Source organism: Mesocricetus auratus, unplaced genomic scaffold (assembly GCF_017639785.1).
Source record: "Mesocricetus auratus isolate SY011 unplaced genomic scaffold, BCM_Maur_2.0 Super-Scaffold_100027, whole genome shotgun sequence".
In the NCBI taxonomy this organism is placed as follows: domain Eukaryota; kingdom Metazoa; phylum Chordata; class Mammalia; order Rodentia; family Cricetidae; genus Mesocricetus; species Mesocricetus auratus.
This window is the reverse complement of record NW_024429208.1, coordinates 2,549,241-2,568,084: the sequence shown is the minus strand read 5'-3', so window position 1 is coordinate 2,568,084 and position 18,844 is coordinate 2,549,241. Positions and strand designations below refer to the sequence as shown.

General features: G+C 55.5%; 1 protein-coding gene across 1 annotated transcript in view; it reads right to left on the bottom strand.

Moving 5' to 3' along the window:
- Tnxb (tenascin XB) overlaps positions 1-18,844 on the bottom strand; it is a 59,394-nt gene that overhangs the window by 12,752 nt on the left and 27,798 nt on the right. The window contains 12 exon segments of the mRNA XM_040732027.1: positions 2,533-2,856; positions 3,267-3,593; positions 8,015-8,338; positions 8,709-9,005; positions 10,297-10,620; positions 11,006-11,317; positions 11,409-11,729; positions 12,609-12,917; positions 13,031-13,318; positions 14,462-14,711; positions 14,713-14,759; positions 17,112-17,417. Coding sequence (XP_040587961.1) covers positions 2,533-2,856; positions 3,267-3,593; positions 8,015-8,338; positions 8,709-9,005; positions 10,297-10,620; positions 11,006-11,317; positions 11,409-11,729; positions 12,609-12,917; positions 13,031-13,318; positions 14,462-14,711; positions 14,713-14,759; positions 17,112-17,417 — 3,429 coding nt within the window.

The following is an 18,844-nucleotide window of genomic DNA, read 5'->3' as shown; positions in this document are numbered from 1 at the left end:
GACAATGCAGACCAAAAGGTTAAACTTGGGCCTGGAGAGATGGCTCAGAGGTGAAGAGCACTGGCTGCTCCTCCAGAGGTCCTGAGTTCAATTCCCAGCAACCACATAGCGGCTCACAACCCTCTGTAATGAGATTAGATTCCCTCTTCTGGTGTGCATGAAGACAGAGCACCCATATACATAACGTGCATGAATTAAAGAAAAAAGGTTAAACTTGACCTAAGGGGCGGACGATCGTCACCTCCAGAGTGTGCAGCACACGTCTCTCCCCTGCAAGAAAGTATGGATCCATGCTAGGGGACAGAAGTTGTTTAAGTAGCCAGGGGCCCCTCCGGCAGCCATGATAGCAGCAAACGTTACACAGTGACAGCAGGGAGCCTTCCAGAACCGGAGACCCAGCTCCTCCGGCAGGCGTGGGAGGTTAGAGGACCTAGCTGGGCCCTTCAGGACCATCGAGGCCGAAGAGAGACGGTGGTCTTAAGGCCACACCAGCATCCTGGGACGACGAGTCTGGATGGGCTCACGGAAAGCTGTCCCTGTGCTGTGGCAGGCGGGATAGCATAGGTTCCGTCTGTGCCGCTGTACTCAGCGTCCCTCTCTTGATCAAGCAATCGCTGAGGCCGATGAGATCTTTTTACTGTACTGAGCTTTGCTAATGTTTCTTTGCTTAATTTGGAATGGCTATCGACGGTCTTCAGAGCATGCCCCAAGGCATCTTCATAGTCCTAGTCTTTTTTTTTTTTTTTTTTTTGGTCATGGGATGGGATGGGTCTGGGACTCTGCGTTGTTATTCTGTCTACCTCCATGAATGCATTTGATGACACAGATGACATCATGCTAGTCTCCGAGTATTTTAAGTACCCATAAAATCGTCGGAAGAACAGGAGAGACACGAATTAAAGAGCCTGGAGGAAGGCGCCCCCTACGGATGGGAAGGGGCACTGCCAGAATCTGTAAGGCTGTTGAACGGGACATTCTGGGGCGGGCTGCACTCCTATGAATTGTTCAGGCTAAAGATGCCCCCAGAGTCCCCCAGACCATAAGGCTATGGAAAATGCTGTTGGTTGCATTCCTATTGCTGGACTGGAGACAGTGCATGCTGGCTGCAGAGCAGGGAGAAGTCAGGTTGAGGCTGAATGTTAAGGTCCCTTATTTTGGCTTGCATTTGTGCGACCGACAGGACCCCACGCAGGCTGCTGTGGGAAAACCATCACCAACAGTCCTGCTTGTCCACGGACCCTGAACACTACAGAACCATCAAGGCAGGGAAGATAGCGGCACAGCTGCTATGGGTCCAGCAATAATAACAGCAATAGTTAGGCTTCGAGTCTGCTCCACCGGAGGGAACACGCATCTTGTACTGTGAACCAGGGCAAAAGCCTGCGGCTGGAGAAGACGTGGACCCCTCCCCCTGCCCCCATGGGGAGGCAACCATTGCTATTGCTTTACTAAATGGATACGACACACCCATCGGATTGCCCTCTAACTGCCTGTGTCTACATCCATGGATTGCTGCTGCTACCCAAGACCAATTAATCATGGAAGGAAATTCACTCCTTGCAACTAGAGGTGCACTGCAGAGACTCGTAACTAGGGAAATCGCTAGAACTAAATGGCAGTTGCCGTGTCACCGTGGCCCAACGCTCGGCAAACGACGGGAGAAAATGGCGAAGCACCTCAGGCACCCTACTCCCAAAGGCTCGGGGAGCACTGCAGAAAAGTGAGAAAAATTTAAAAGCCAGAGGAGGGGACCACAGCGTCGTGTAGTTGTTTCCTAAGAACTGGCACATTCCTTCTTGGAGGAGTGCTCATTAGAACTTGGGAAGTAGCCAGGTGCGGTGGCGGCGGTGCCTTTAATCCCAGCACTTGAGAGGCAGGGGCAGGCGGATCTCTGTGAGTCCTGGGTCTACAGAGTGAGTTCCAAGACAGTCATGGCTGTGTACAGAGGCCCCGTTTCAAACACAGAACAAAGCGAAACATCCAGGACACAATCAGAGCTTCAAAGGCTCGGGAAGTAAAGAAAACTCACAAGTCTCAGGGAGCTCCTGAAACTTACAGAACTCACAGTCTGTCCCAGCACTATCTAAACACTAGCAGTTATTTGCAGGAGAGCTGGAGAAAGTTCCAAGGATGGGTCTTTTCTGAGTCATCATCTACATTCAAGCCAGCTTTTATGTAATACACCTGCATTTGAGTCACCCATGTTTCTGCAAGAAACCCTTCACCCATTTTCTCACATGTAACCCTAATCAACCATTAATTCAGTATGTCAGACTTGTCTGGAATACTTTGTTTTTGTTAGTGTCCTATCCAGACTGAAGAGTGTATATCTTTTCTGTATCTATATCTATCTATCTATCTATCTATCTATCTATCTATCTATCTATCTATCTATCTATCCATCCATCCTTCCCCAGGAAAAGTGAAGTGCTCACACAACCTTGCTGTTGTGAGAACAATTGTTACACAAAGATGGTAGAGAAGGGAATGAGAATGGGTCATCCCACACAGATCCATCCGACATTCACTCACCAGTCACACCCACGGTGGACACGGGGCCCACACGTTGACCCTCATGGAGTCCATACAGGTTCATCTTGTATTTGCGCCCAGGCTCCAGGTCTCTCACGGTGACCTCCCTCTCCTGGCCCCCGACGCGCACCACCTGGGGCCGCCCCTCGCCGTCCTTGTACTGCACAGTGAAGGAGTCAAAGTCTCCCCGGGGCACGGTCCAGGACAGGCTCAGGGAGTCTGGGGAGGCTCCCGTCACAGTCAGCTCCCCCAGGAGCGGCTCCTCGCGGGGCTCCGGGGCCTCTGTGCTGGGCTCTGTGGGGCCGGGGGTCTCTTCCTCTGCAGCTGAGAAGGGGACAGAGAGGTGAGCAGGGTCCCCAGCAGGTGTCCTTGGCTTCTGAGGAGAAGCTATGGCTACCAGGGAGGTCCCGATGTCAGTTCAGAGATGCCCCGCCCTCCTGGGCCTGGCGACCCTGCTCGGCTGACAGCTGGCCACCATACCCAAGCTCCTGGGCCAGCTGAGGGGACATCCAACACAGCAAAGTCCTCTAAGGCCCTACTGCCCAGGGCGACCGGCCAGCCCAGAAGAAGACACAGAAAGGCAGAGCTCAGCATCAGCAAAACAGGTCTGTGGTGCTGAGCAGATCTGGGGTATTAACAGCACCCAGCCACTGATCCCTACTCCCCTGCCACCAAATAGCTTCAGGGTCCACCTCCCAATGGATCCCACCCTGAGGGTCCCACAGTCCGCTCACCCGTCACCCCGACAGCAGACACGGGGCCCACACGCTGGCCGCTGTGGATGCCGTACAGGTTCATCTTGTACTTGTGGTCCGGCTCCAGGCCGGGGATGGTGACCTGGTCCTCGTGTCCTGGCACCCGCACCACCTTGGGCTGCCCGTCCCCGTTCTTGTACTGGATCACGAACTGGTCAAACCGTCCCTCGGGGACTGTCCAGGAGAGGCTCAGGGAGTCAGAGGTGGCGGCTGTCACAGTCAGCTCGCCCAGGTGCGGCCTCTCTGGAGGAGGTCCAGTGGTCACGATAGGCACCACTTGTGTGGTCATGGCTTCCTCTGCTGGATCTGAACAAGACAGGGGGACAGGTTAGGTCTTCCCTGTCCTTAGTTCCCACGCAGAGGACCATTTATAAAAGCAAAGCCTTGTGGGGTGTGGGATCACATGCCTGTAAACCCAGCACTAGGTAGATCTCTGTGAGCCCAAGGCCAGCTTGGTCTGCATAGTGAATTCTAGGACAGTTAGGGCTACAAGGTAAGACCCTGTCTCGACACATCATATCAACGATTAATAAAATAGAAATTGAAAACAAACCAAAGCCCTGGAGATCAGAGTAACTCTGGCCTCAGAGGCTCCACCGTCCCTCTCTGCCCTTTCCACACTGCCATCCCAGGACCCCCAGACTCCCTCTCCTTCCTTCTCCCTTCCCGTCAGCATCAGCTCTTCCCGGCCCCACGTGGTCACCACTCAGAGCCTTGCTGAGCCGGGTGTCCCTGCCATCTCCCTCCGCACTGGGCTCTCTCTTATCTTCGTCCCCAATCTGAACGTGGACCTGCCCCAACCCAGCTGCCTCCAGACTTGGAGTGTCCCAGACTTTTGCTAAACCCCTCCTGGCTAACTCACTCACCAGTCCAGGACCCCTGGTTGGCTGGGCCACTGTCCCGCACTACCCAGCCCTGCCTCTGGGCTGCCCCCCTCCTTCCTCTCTCCCTGTCTCGCTTCGCCCAGCTCTGCCCGCATATACCCATCTTCTGATGCCAGACGCCAGCATTCGGCCCAGAACCCAGACTTCCCACCACGTCTTAAGCCCATCCTGTCCCTCTGAGGACATCTCGCAAAATCCTTGGGTTCCTTCTGGGCCACACTTTCTCTAGCCTGCTGCTCTCTGCGCCAGACTGGATGCACTCTTTCTAAAGCTGTCAACAAACTCGTGCCTCTCAGACTACAGGTCTCAGTGGTTCCCTGTGAGCAGGCTGGCCTAAGTGTCCCCTGCCAGGTCCTGCCTTGTCCCCAGGCTTCTCTTCCACAAGCTCATGCTGTGGTATGGCTATGGACCCATCCATCATTCGGGAGCCTGCCAGTCTTCCAGGGTCAAGGCTCCCCCATTGTCCGTACCTGGATCTGACACCTGTAACCTGGATGGTACACTGGAGAGGCGTACCGTTAAGGTTGCATCCCAGCATCCCCTCGCCGTTCCCATAGTGACGGAGTCGCTTAGCTGTGCCCTGGCCCCTCGTCCCCTCAGATGCCCGTGCATTAAACGATTGGTCCCCAGGGTGGCTGGGGCAGCAGGAGGAGGTGGACCCCTTAAGAGGTGTGGCCTGGAGGAAGTCCCTGGTGTCACTTAGGGTGTGCCCTGAAGAGGACAGTAAGGCTGAGCACTTGCTTCCTCCTTTTGTCTGGCCTCCTATGCTGTGAATTTCCATAGCAGGCTCTGAAGGAGCAGGGCCAACCCACCAAAAGCCAAGCCAAAGCAAAACTTTTAACAGTCGGTTATATCAGGTGCTTATCACCAGGGTGAGGCTGAAGCCGCATCGTGATAGGAACGCAACCTGGGCGACCCTGGATGACTTCCTGTACCCCGGCCTGCTCTGTGGGAGACTGGGTGACCTACTGTACCCGGCCTGCTCTGTGGGAGACTGGATGACCTACTGTACCCCGTCCTGCTCTGTGGGAAGTCTTGGATGGGCCTGTTCTGTGGGAAGCCTCTGATGGCTTGAATAGAGGCTTCCAGGAAGCTGGTTACAAGGGAATGATTTCTGAATCCAGGTCAGATGTACCCATGCTGTACACAGGCCAACTCAGTGCTCCAAATGGAGCCCATACAGTTATGTTCTGTGCTTGTGATCGGGGGCTCCAGGTCCCCACAGTACTCCTGGCCCCCAAAATGTACCGTGGGGGTCACCCATCCCTATCCTTGTAAAGGGTCGGTTCAGGAGAGGCTCAGGGATTTGGGGGGTGGGGTTCCTGTCATTGCCGTATCCTCCGGGGGTTCTGGAGCCCCTGTGCAGGGGTCTCTTCTCCGGGTCCTCTGACCCGGCAGAAGAATTGGGGCCACCCAGGAGATAAACTTCCTCAAGCAGAAGCCAGGGGACCGTGTGGCCCTCACAGTGGCCGTCTGGCCACTACAGGCTGGAGAGGTCTGAGCCAGCCCTGCTGTCCTGTCTGACAGTCAGGCTGCCCTGCCACGCACCTTCGACTCAGGCCATGCCTGTCAGGAGCCAAGATAAGTGCTCATTTCCTATGACCCAAATAATCCCATTTCTGGGCACTTATCCCAAGAAAATTATGAAAAGCAGGAAAAAGTTACAGCATGGAAGGATTCATAATGAGATTATTCATGACAGCAAAATGTGTCAGGACCCAAATGATCCGTAACAGACAGTTGGTTCCCTTGCAGGGCTTTCACCAGGAAGCATCAAGTAACCATTAAAATTGATTATGCAAGCCGTGTAGGCACAAGGCAAATGACTACCGTCCAACCGGCACTCAAGAGAGCAAGAGCCGGCAGAAGAGGGGCTCCCTTACACCACTGGCTTTGTTGGGGGGCTCACTTACACCGTTGGTTTTGTTGGGGGCTCACTTACACCGCCGGCTTTTGCTTTGGTTTTGTCCTTGGTGCGGGTGCTAGACACGGAACCCAGGACCTCACACAGGACAGTCAAGAACTTACAGTGACTAATGGCAGCTGTTGGGGCAAAGCCAGGCCGAGCTCTTTGCTGTCTAGCTTACAAGCTTTGCACGTGGCTGCCGTGTTCCCCACGCTACAGAAATGCAGGCGTAAGAAGAAATGATTGACCCGTGGCATCGGTAGGTGAGCGGGAGGAGGGAATGGGCGCTGATGCAGGTGGAGAGGGAGGGCAAGGACATGGGGGGCCAGGGGTACGGAAGGGCGGGGGCTGTGGGTCCCTCGCTGACCTCTCTTCTGCCTGCTGTGAGCTGGGAATGACCCTCGTGAGGAATGGCAGAAGGTAACAGGCCTGAGGATGAGCAGCTCACCCCAGGCCGCAAACTCTCCAGGGTCCCCCCAGTTCTCCCCACACCCCTGCTGGACCACGTGCATACACAAGACCTGTCAAGTCAGGGAGACCGGGAGATAATGATTCCTCCACCTAAGACATCACCAGGGCACAGGAGACTCTCACGCTGCCCCCTCTGCGGCTGAGCGGCTTGCCCCCTGCCCCACCACAGTGTCCCTGACGGCGGGTCTGCCCGCCTCTGGCCTGCTCTTGAGAAGCCCTGGGGAGCTGCGTGACTAACACCCAGGGACCTGACCGCACCTGAGGCTTACCTGTCCCCTTGCTGCTCAGGGGCTTGCACATTTAATTTTCTCGTGATTAGAAACGAACTGCGTTGCCGGGGCGACAGGGAAGACAGATGGGGCGCTAAGGGAGAGACGCTGAATTTTTCCTGTTTTTCTGTGATTATAGAAGGAATGCGTGGAGGGGCGGGTGGGGGAGAAATGCTTGCCATGTTGGAACATTCACACAATGCAGAACAGACTAAAACAGGAAGAAAAAAAGGGGGGGCAGCCCAGCAATGTGCAGAACACTGCATTCCGAAATCTTACAAAGCACACTGCCGTGGGCACCGCGGGCCGCGCTCCACCCTGGCTTGCCCGGTTATTGCCAACTCGTTGTGATTAGCACCCAACGGGAGTCTTTGGGCTCCGAAGGCCCCTTTCCCCTCCCTCATCTCGGCTTTTTTATTTTCGGAGGGAGGGAATATTATTCTGACCCACGCTTTGGGGGGGACGTGTTGGTCCTTCGTGGTGGGGAGGAGGGCGTGGTGGGACAGTCGCATCGCGGTGGTGGTCGGGAAAGAGGGAAGTGGGATCCAGAAAGGGTTCGGGCCAAGAGACGGGTCCAAGAAAATGTCCCCAATAAAACTACTTCCTCCACCAAATGCCTGTTCCTAACCTCTCGGCACCATCCAACAATGCCGTCATAGCACAAGTCCGTCAAGGGACTCAAACGGCTGTGTGTGTGTATGTGTGTGTCCAGGAGCGTCTCCTGCTTCGATTTACAAGCAGTTGTGATCTGCCTGACGTGGGCACCAGGAAACCGACTGTGGTCATCTGCGGGAGCACACCCTTAACTTCTGAACCACGAGGGTGGCCCATGCTAAAAAGCATCTTCCGGGTACGGGTGCTGCTTATGCCACGGAAGCCACCCCTGATGAGCAGTACACGGTTGGGTTGTTTATCTGTCTGTGGGTGTGAATGTCTGTAACAAAGCCTCCTGCAGTTAGGGAGACAAACAGGAAAACACCACTGGAAGGTGGCTTGCTGTGCTGTGCCTGTGACGCTTCTCCTGCTGGAGGACGGATCACAACCCCGTGAGGAAGAGGCTGAACAAAGGCCAAGGCTGCTGGAGAAGTGTGTGGAAGGGAAGCCAAGTCTTAGCCTTGTGGGGTTGGGGAAAACAACAGAGAAGGCGCCAAATGCCCACAGAAGGAGACGCACCCCTAAAGCCCCAGTCACACTCACCGGTCACGCCCACGGTGGACACGGGGCCCATGCGCTGACCCTCACGGAGTCCATACAGGTTCATCTTGTATTTGCGCCCAGGCTCCAGGTCTCTCACGGTGACCTCCCTCTCCTGGCCCCCGACGCGCACCACCTGGGGCCGCCCCTCGCCGTCCTTGTACTGCACAGTGAAGGAGTCAAAGTCTCCCCGGGGCACGGTCCAGGACAGGCTCAGGGAGTCTGGGGAGGCTCCCGTCACAGTCAGCTCCCCCAGGAGCGGCTCCTCGCGGGGCTCCGGGGCCTCTGTGCTGGGCTCTGTGGGGCCGGGGGTCTCTTCCTCTGCAGCTGAGAAGGGGACAGAGAGGTGAGCAGGGTCCCCAGCAGGTGTCCTTGGCTTCTGAGGGGAAGCTATGGCTACCAGGGAGGTCCCGATGTCAGTTCAGAGATGCCCCGCCCTCCTGGGCCTGGTGACCCTGCTCGGCTGACAGCTGGCCACCATACCCAAGCTCCTAGGTCAGCTTGGGGACCTGGACAGCAGTGGCACAGCAGAGGTCTCTATGGCCCTGCTGCCTAGGAGAACAGGCCAGTTTGCAGCCACGGCCTTGACCGTGGCAGGCCGAAGGTACTGACCAATCCGGGGCCCCAACCCCACTCGCATCACCCAAGAGCTGTAGGTCACCGTCCCTTGGGCTCGAGTTCTCCACTCTCTGCTCACCCGTCACCCCGACAGCAGACACGGGGCCCACACGCTGGCCGCCGTGGATGCCGTACAGGTTCATCTTGTACTTGTGGTCTGGCTCCAGGCCGGGGATGGTGACCTGGTCCTCGTGTCCTGGCACCCGCACCACCTTGGGCTGCCCGTCCCCGTTCTTGTACTGGATCACGAACTGGTCAAACCGTCCCTCGGGGACTGTCCAGGAGAGGCTCAGGGAGTCAGGGGTGGCATCTGTCACAGTCAGCTCTCCTAGGTGTGGCTTCGGGGAAGGGGCATCAGTAGGCTCTACCTCCGGGTCTGGGGAAGATGTAAAACAGAATCTTTGCTGTTTCTGGAAGGAGTTCTCAAGTCCCGATCCTCTGGCCTATGGGTCAGAAGGAGGCTGCGTGTAGACCTGGTCACTCTCTCTTCCCGTTGGTGGCCACCAAGGCCTTTCGGTGGTCTCCCTGGGGCCGCTCAGACAGGTCGGGTCACCTTGTAACTCAAGGCCTCTGTATGTTTAACGCCCACACTTCCTTTAAGCATTTGTGGGTTTTGTTTGTTTGTGGACTGGGCTGCATATAGCCCAGTTGGTCTTGAGTTGAACACATACAGGAGAATGAACTAACTCCTGACCCTCCTGCCCCGGTCGCCTTCCCAGGATTTCAGGTGCCTGTACACGCCTGACCAGATCTAATCCTTCATTGGGGGATGTCAAGAACTCTCCTGAACTTAGACTGTGGAGGTTCCTGTGACCGTTAGGACACTTAAGCTGTGTCAAAACACATCTGCTAGCCGGGCGTTGGTGACGCACGCCTTTAATCCCAGCACTCAGGAGGCAGAGGAAGGAGGATCTCTGTGAGTTCGAGGCCAGCTTGGTCTAGAGAGTGAGTTCCAGGACAGCCTCCAAAGCCACAGAGAAACCCTGTCTTGAAAAACCAAAAAAAAAAAAAAAAAACCCAAAAAAACAAACACATCTGCTAATGAAGACCTTTCCCTGGGGGGGAGGTTGGGAGAGGGCAGGACGCAGGTCGGTGAGCACCTGATGGAAGCAGACAGGGATACGTGTTATATCCTCTCTGTTGTATCCTCTGGAACTTTATTATATAGAGTTATTCGTTTTCATTCATGTGAGAGTGTTTTGCCTACAAGTATGCCTGTGCACCCTGTGGGTGCCTGATGCCCTTGGAGGCCAGACGACGGTGTCGGGTGCCCTGCAGTTAGTTACGGATGGTTGTAACTGAACCTGGACAATGAGTGTCCCAAGCTACCGGGCCATCTCCTTAAGCCCCAGCTTTTGGGAATTCCTTAAACAGCCATCTGTGGGCAGGATTTGCCGATATTTCACGGAATCTGTTCCAATCCCAGGGTTCTCTCTAGAGTCCCTGGGAAATAGCAGAGTCTAAAATATGTTCCAGAGGTTCCAGCACCCTCCAGACCTCCCTCCTCTTAAGTGAGCAGTCCCTAACCCAGATCCCGTTTGACCTGAGGCATTGGAGGTCAGGGATGGCTTAGAGGCAGAGGAGTGTTGGGGTCCTGTGGCTCTGCTGTAGGAGACAGTGAGATCTCTACCTGCCTGAGGAGTAGAGGACTCTTCACCCACACTCACCGGTCACGCCCACGGTGGACACGGGGCCCACGCGCTGACCCTCACGGAGTCCATACAGGTTCATCTTGTATTTGCGCCCAGGCTCCAGGTCTCTCACGGTGACCTCCCTCTCCTGGCCCCCGACACGCACCACCTGGGGCCGCCCCTCGCCGTCCTTGTACTGCACAGTGAAGGAGTCAAAGTCTCCCCGGGGCACGGTCCAGGACAGGCTCAGGGAGTCTGGGGAGGCTCCCGTCACAGTCAGCTCCCCCAGGAGCGGCTCCTCGCGGGGCTCCGGGGCCTCTGTGCTGGGCTCTGTGGGGCCGGGGGTCTCTTCCTCTGCAGCTGAGAAGGGGACAGAGAGGTGAGCAGGGTCCCCAGCAGGTGTCCTTGGCTTCTGAGGAAAAGCTATGGCTACCAGGGAGGTCCCAGTGTCAGTTCAGAGATGCCCCGCCCTCCTGGGCCTGGTGACCCTGCTCAGATGACAGCTGGCCACCATACCCAAGCTCCTAGGTCAGCTTGGGGGACCAGGACAGCAGTGGCACAGCAGAGGTCTTGATGTCCCCCCTCCCCGCACAGGGCAGATAGGCCAGCCCCAGGGAAAGGCACATAGGCCATAGCCCTGGCCACAGAAGGTCTGGGGTACTAGCCAGTCCCAGGCTGCTGACTCCTACCCAGAGCTGACTGCCACTCCCAATGGATCCCACCCTGGATCCCACAGTCCACTCACCCGTCACCCCGACAGCAGACACGGGGCCCACACGCTGGCCGCCGTGAATGCCGTACAGGTTCATCTTGTACTTGTGGTCTGGCTCCAGGCCGGGGATGGTGACCTGGTCCTCGTGTCCTGGCACCCGCACCACCTTGGGCTGCCCGTCCCCGTTCTTGTACTGGATCACAAACTGGTCAAACCGTCCCTCAGGGACTGTCCAGGAGAGGCTCAGGGAGTCAGGGGTGGCGTCTGTCACAGTCAGCTCGCCCAGGTGTGGCTTGGGCTCCGGAGTCATGATGGGTGGCTCTGTGGGCTCCTCCTCCCACGGCACTGAACATGGAGAGAGAGGGTGACCATGGGAACCTTGACCTCTCTGGGCCTTTGCAGCTGTTCAGAAGGTCAGGGTCTGTCTCCCACTTACCTGTCAGGGCCTCGATTTGAGCAGAGCCCACGCGGTGCCCATCATGGAACCCGTACAGGGTTACCAGGTATCTGTGGTCAGATTCCAGGCCGGTAAGAGTGATATCACTCTGGTCACCCCCTGTCCTGACCACTTTGGGTCGCCCGTCTCTGTCACTGTACTGGATCTCGAAGGAGTTGAATTCTCCCTCAGTCACCACCCAGGAGAGATGCAGGCTGTGAGGCGTGGCCTCCTCCACCCTCAGCCCCCTGAGGCGGGGCACAGCTGAGGGCGTTGAAGTTGTGGGGACCTCTGTCCAGGCTTCTGTTGTTTCTTTGGGGCCTGGTTCAGAGAGATGGGAGAGAGGAGGTCATTGCCCTGTTGCTGGACTCCTATGTAGACGGGAGGGAGGGAGAAGGGGCTTGGGAAGGAGGGGGTGGGAGGGAGACGGGAGGAAGGCAGGGGAAGGAGGCCTAGCAGAAGCATCTGACGCACAAGACACTGAGTAGAAGATGCTCTGTTTTGCCTGAGTCTAAAATGAGATGCAGGGCAGTCCCAGAGGACAGGGAGCATCCCAGTGACTGCCAGGGCAGAGAAGACTTTGTAAGCTCCTAGCAGGAGTGAAGCCATCCTAACGGGACCTTGTGGCCCTCCCGTGGGCCATCAGACCATCGGAACAAACCCGCCCTGCCCCAAGTTAAATTGCCCAGGATTCCCATGCTGGCGGAAGGAAAAGGTTAAACCTTGGTTCCAGCCAGAAGGGGAGCGTGTCTCCTGGAAGGAGATTTCACACGGCTAATGACAAGGCCATCAGCCCACCATGCTGGAGACTGGAGCTGATGGGTGACACCAACCCTTGACTGGGCTCCGGCTCTCCTTTTAAATCTAAACCTCGTGTCAAGACCCCAAAGATGGACTCGAGGGGTTCACTGAACCTCTTTACTCCTCTTCCCACCGTGGACACACTTTTCCACATGACTTGTCTGTTTGCTTGGCCTATGAGGGGCAGGTGTCCAGGCCCCTAACAGATCGGTGGGAGCTGGCGGGGGGGGGTACAGGGGGTCGAGGGAATGGATTTGCACCTCCCTGGTGCAACTTACGCATTTGCCAAAGCCACTACCACTGCATGCAAATTATGACTCGATAAAGCCGTTCACTGCCCCGCCCCCAGCAGAAGGGCACCAGGGAAACTGGACCTGTCCGGTGGACCGTCACACTCACCAGTCACAGCGATGACAGAAATGGACCCCACACGCTTGCTTTCTCGGAGGCCATAGAGCAGCAGCTTGTACCTGTGACCCGGGTCCAGGCCAGAGACCCTGACCTCTCTGTGGTCGCCCCCCAGAGGCACCACCTGGGACTGCCCGTCCCTGTCTTTGTATTGGACGACAAAGGAATCAAACTGGCCCTCGGAGACTGTCCAGGAGAGGTCCACAGAGTCCCGCGTCACACCAGTCACCCGCAGCTCCTCCCCCAGGCGGGGTTTTGGCGGGGACTTTACTCCAGTGTGGTCCACGGTGCTCCTGGGCTCTGAGGTGGAGACACGGGCCAGAGACAGCTCAGACGCCCGGCCCAGGGCCGTGACCGTGTTGCCTCAAATGATGGCCTGACGCTCTGCTCTGTGCCCTGCCAGGGAGACTCACCTGTGGTGCCCTCTGCGGTGAGGGGGCCAAAGCGCTTCTTTCCCTGAAGCCCGTAGAGGAGGAACCAGTACTTGCGGCCCGCGTCCAGGGCCGTGACGGTGGCCGTGCGCTCTCCACCATCTACCGGCACCAGCCGGGGCCCACCCTTGTCCTTGAACTGGACCATAAAAGAGTCAAAGTGGCCTTCGGGGACCGTCCAGGACAGGCGCAGGGAATCTGTCGTAGGATCCGTCACCTGTAGCTCCCCAAGGCGGGCAAGGACCCCTGGGCCGGTGTCATCTCGGGCGGCTGACACGGAGAAAGGTTCCTGCATGTATTTTTTTTTCCCCACGATTCTTGGCCTCCTCCCACTAGGGCTGGAAAACTCCAGAGCGGCCCAAGTGGTCAGTATGTCCCCAGATACTTCCGTCACCCTGTCATCTGCGGCCCCCCATTCAGAGCCGCCCCCACTTGACTCTGCGTGTCTTCTGTCCTAAGTCACCCTGGGACAGACACCCTAACTTCCCTGACCATTTTACTCTTCTCTCTGACCAGGCTCGTTCTTTCCCTTACAGAGCCCCCGCCTCTCCCCACAGGGCACAGCTTACCCAGAAACCCAGCTGAGTTGCCTGATTTGCCCCCCAAGGGGTTAGAGGCTCTTGAAGGGACACAGACAAGTGGGGGGAGGTGGGCTGCTGTGGGGGTTCAGTGCGGCCCAGGCCCCCATTTCCTTTCTCATCTGACTCACAACACCCATTCCACAGGGAAAGGAGGCAAGGGGCACGCGCTGTGACTTGTCGTGAGGACTTGTGTCGGGAGTGACACACACACACACACACACACACACACACACACACACAGAGGAGAACTCAAAACAGAAAAGGGATCCCATGACTGCCAAAGGAGCCATCCAACTTGGGAAGGCGCTGGCTCGCCACCCTCCTGGACAGCAAAGCCACTGACGGAATTGTTATTGAGAGAGACTTCTGGCAGCAGGGAGCCCCAAGGGGCAGAAGACGGCCTGGACCAAACCCCAAGAAAAAAAGTAGGTTTTGTCTGGTTTCCATTTTCCCAGGCTCCGAGGAGTCAGAAGAGGAAGGTGAGTCTCCAGTGCACGTGGATGTGGGAAAACAGAGGGATGGGAGCCAGGTAAGAGCCAGAGAGGCCAGCCGAGCTCTCACTGTGACAGTGCCACCCGGCTCAGGGTGCAGGAGGGGCTCCTGGCCACATTCACTCCTCTCCAAGAGGCCCCGGGCCCCCCACAGCCCATCTTCTCGTGAAGGTCCAGCACGTGGAACAAATGAAGGGAAGGAAGGAGATTTGAGAGCCTGCCCTGCAGGGTCCCTGTCTGACTTGGACTGGGATGGGTAAACGGGAAAGTCGGCCAGCAGGAAGGTCAGACCCTCCAGGGAAGGCTGGTGCCTCGGGGGGGGTGGGGGGGGGCGTCCTCACCTGTCTTTGTTTCCACAGAGACCTGACCGCGTCGTCGCCCATCTCGGACCCCGAAGAGCAGGAACTTGTACTTGCGGGAGGGCTCCAGGCCTGGGATGGTGACCTCTCGCTGGTTTGCTGACACAGGCACCACTTGGGGCTGGCCATCTCTGTCCTTGTACTGGACCAGGAAGGAGTCGAACTCGCCCTCAGGGACAGTCCAGGAGAGGCCCACGGAGTCGGGGGTCACGTCCGTCACGGTCAGCTCCCCCCAGGTGTGGCTCCAGCTTGGAGGCCTCAGTGGCTGGCAGGAGGGGGTCTAGGACGGAAAGCAGAGCGTGGATGATCTCCTGGAGGGAGGCCTGGCTCTGCCTGTCCTGGGGACTAACAGTGGGGAAGAGTTTCCTCTTTGTCTTCAGAGGCCTGTGACAGTCTGGTCTTCCACGACCAGCATGGTGTTCGGCGGCCCTTGTGGCTCTCGCCAATACTAAGGCACGCTTTCACATGGCCTCGGAGTGACATCAAAGCATTGCTCGTTTGTCGCCCCTTAAGTGAGCTGACAAAGAGACCCAGGTATTGCCAAACCATAAGTCAGACAGGAAGATGTTTCAATGGTGGCACATTGGTCTGTCGGTATCCACAAGATAGTCCCGTGGACCCCACGCCTGAGGGTGCTCAGCCCCTCATATGGGACGGCAGCCTCCGCACACCCTGAAACCTTTTTTTTTTTTTTTGGTTTTTCGAGACAGGGTTTCTCTGTGGCTTTGGAGGCTGTCCTGGAACTCGCTCTGTAGACCAGGCTGGCCTGGAACTCACAGAGATTCGCCTGCCTCTGCCTCCCGAGTGCTGGGATTAAACGCCCGGCTACCCTGAAACCTTAATCATCTCTGAATAAATTACTATGCCTAAGGCAATGTCAGTGCTACGCAAACAGTTGGTAACTGTATGGTTTGTGGCGAGTAAAGGGCTGTAGCCTTTCAGTACAGACATAGGCGCATGCATGTGTTCGTGCGTGTGGGTGAACATACGTGTACGTGTGTGTGGATGTGAGTATGCATGTGGTGTGCATCTTCACGAGCATGCAGGTGGACATACATGTGTGTGCATGCATGTTCATGTGCAAGCAGGTGAGCACGCATGTGTGTACACACGTGGAGAGACCTTTTGTGTTGTTGCTCAGTAGACGTCTGCCTCATTTTTTCCTGAGGCGTACAGTCCCTCAGCGGACTCTGGAGCTCACTGATTAGACGAGGCTGGCTGGCCTGTGAGCTCCGAAGACTCCCCCTGTCTCTGCCTCCCCAGTGCAAGCGTTCTCCACCAGGCCCAGCATCTTCCAAGGGGTCTGGGGATCTGAACTCGGATGCTCATGTTGCGCAACAGCCAACCGAGCTATCTCCACAGTCTGGTCTGGTGAAACAGCTCAGTGGGCAAAAGGCATCCGCCACTGAGCCCGGTGGCCTAACTTCAGTCCCTGAGACCCACGTGGCAGATGGGAAAAACTGACTCCTGTGGAGCTGATCTTTGACCTTCAGTCATGCTGTGACGTGTGAGCATCTACGCACACGCACGCACACAAGTGTGAGAAGTTGTGATTTTGTGCACATGCACAAGTGTGAGAAGTTGTGTTTTTGTGCGCATGCACAAGTGTGAGAAGTTGTGTTTTTGTGCACATGCACAAGTGTGAGAAGTTGTGTTTTTGTGCACATGCACAAGTGTGAGAAGTTGTGATTTTGTGCACATGCACAAGTGTGAGAAGTTGTGATTTTGTGCACATGCACAAGTGTAAGAAGTTGTGATTTTGTGCACATGCACAAGTGTGAGAAGTTGTGATTTTGTGCACATGCACAAGTGTGAGAAGTTGTGATTTTGTGCACATGCACAAGTGTGAGAAGTTGTGATTTTGTGCACATGCACAAGTGTGAGAAGTTGTGTTTTTGTGCGCATATTCTGTCTCCAGCTGCGTGTGAAGCATCTGAAGCCATGCGACGCTGATTATATCAGCGTAATTAGTGCCCTTCGTGAATTCTGTCTTCTTGATTTTAATGCCGGGTTCTGAGAGGGAGGACGGGAGCTCCACCAGATGCCGTGGTCTGTGAGTCACAGTGAGCTTATGTCCGGGAGCAAAGAAAGGAGGCAGAAGTCAGGAGCTCAGGAAGGTGTGTCTTCCCCCCAGGGGTAAAGTTGGAGAGGACCAGAAGGGAATGTGACTTGGACGGGCAGCCAGGACCTCTCTGAGAAGGTCTGAGACGTTATGTGCTTAACCTCGGTGAGGAAGGGCAGGGACCGGGCGGAGCCGGGCTGTGGCTGTGTTCAAGTCACAGTAGGGTTGCAAAGAGTCGAGAAGGAAAAAAATGGAACAGCTGTGCACAGTCAAAGGGAGGGGCGAGGGGGACGGGACGGGAGAGGGATAGAGGCCTGGAGGCCAAAAGGGAGGCGTGGTCAGGGTCAGAGTGCAGACGAGGAAGCCACTGGAGGGTGGGGAGGTTCCAGCCTTAGGGAGAAGCCAAAGGTTTGGGGCCTGGATGAGATGTCTGAGTCTGGAGAGAGGCCTGTAGTCACTGACGCAGTGACTGACCGGTGAGGCGTGGCCGCCCCACGCAAGGCCCGGACAAGGTCTTCGGGAAGGGCTGTGGGTCACCAGGGATGGGTCCTGCCTGGCTCCCTCACTCACCTGTCACTGCCAACACAGAGAGGGGGCCCACACGCCTTCTGCCATGCAGACCATAGAAGTTCATCTTGTATTTTCTTGCAGGATCCAAGTCGAGGATGGTGACCTTGCGCTGGTCTGAGGCCACGGGCACCTCCTGGGGCTGCCCATCCCTGTCCTTGTACTGGACCATGAAGGAATCGAACTGCCCCTCAGGGACCGTCCAGGAGAGGCTCACAGAATTGGGGGTTACACCGGTCACGGTCAGCTCCTCCAGGCGTGGCTCAAGCGGGGGCTCGATGGCCGGGGTCTCTCCTCCTGGTTGTGATTCTGAGACAGAAACAGCAGGGTCTGCTAGAAAAAAGGGTCCTAGGAGTGGTGTGTGCAAAACTGTTGGGCCCCAGCCCCATGGGGTCTCTGTGAGTTGCTGGTCAGCCCACAAGTGCAACCTGTTTTCCAGTCCAAGTGCTTCCTGTTTTCTAGTCCTGGCTTACTGCCCAGGCCTTGACCCTCTGACATCAACATCTAGCAGGAGGAAAGCATGCTCTCTTCTACCTGGGGTTTTTCCACTGTGCTAAAAACCTGTATATAAAGCTCCTCCCTCTTAAAAGGGAGAGACCTCTTAGCACTTGCAATGAAGACACACACACATTCTCCTGGCAATAAAGGCAACACATGCATTCTCTTAGTACAAACAGCTGGACATTTGGTTTCTCTTTTCCTGATACCTCGGACCTAGCTTGTGGCACTGGCGCCACAATTGGAGGTTCCACCGAGATCCAGAGAGACTTGAAAAGACTGGGAAAGATCGGCCAGAAAGAAGACTCAGGGGAGGAGAGACTCGAGAAAGAGAAGAATTAAACAGGTACCTCAACTTCTAACAGTAAAATTGAATGGTCAAATCTCCAGGCTTTACTTGAGAGATCACCCTAGGTTGGAGGGTGGATTGGATTAAATCTTCAGGCCTTCGCCTGACAAAGGTCAGGAAAGAAAGGGGAACCTGAGAGATCACCTTCAGTTGGAGGATGGATTAAAAGTGGGTAAATTAAAAATTGGTAACAGTTAATAAATGAGGTACTGATATTAAGTAAAAAAAAAGGAAAGGATAAAAGTATATAAAATGAGAAATACACAGAGTGTCTGGATACTGTGTACAGTTGTGTTGTCTTTAAATTGTTTAATTGCTAAGAAAGAAACAAAAACTGCTAAAAGACAATTGATTATATTAATCTTGCTAAATTAATCCAACTTATATATTTTGAAAATGCTTTGACTTCTAAATTTAAATATAAGGACAGGTTACTTGGGAAAAGAATTTCTGCTTTTGTTTCCACAGAACATAAAAAGCTGTGGGTTCCTTCCAGACTAGCATGGTTTGATGAAGCAAGACCACCTGAAGCAGTGGCCCAGGTGATCCAACATCTAAAACAGCTGAGATGATGCAGACTTACAGATCACAAAAACAAGAACTTCAACAGGTTTCTGGGGTTTTTTGTTTTTTGTTTTTTGTTTTTTTTTTTGTCATGATCCCCATGGTATTTCAGCGCCCCTTAACAGCAGGAACTAGTTTATAAAGAACGATGCCCACATTCCCAAATATTGTTCATAAATGCTTGCATACATTTATACAGGGTTGGTTATTGATACTAAGATTGGCATTAACGTCCTAGTCACCTAAGATAGGTGCTAATTTATATATAAAGAAGGAGGGAGATGTTGGGCTCCAGCCCCATGGCGTCTCTGTGAGTTGCTGGTCA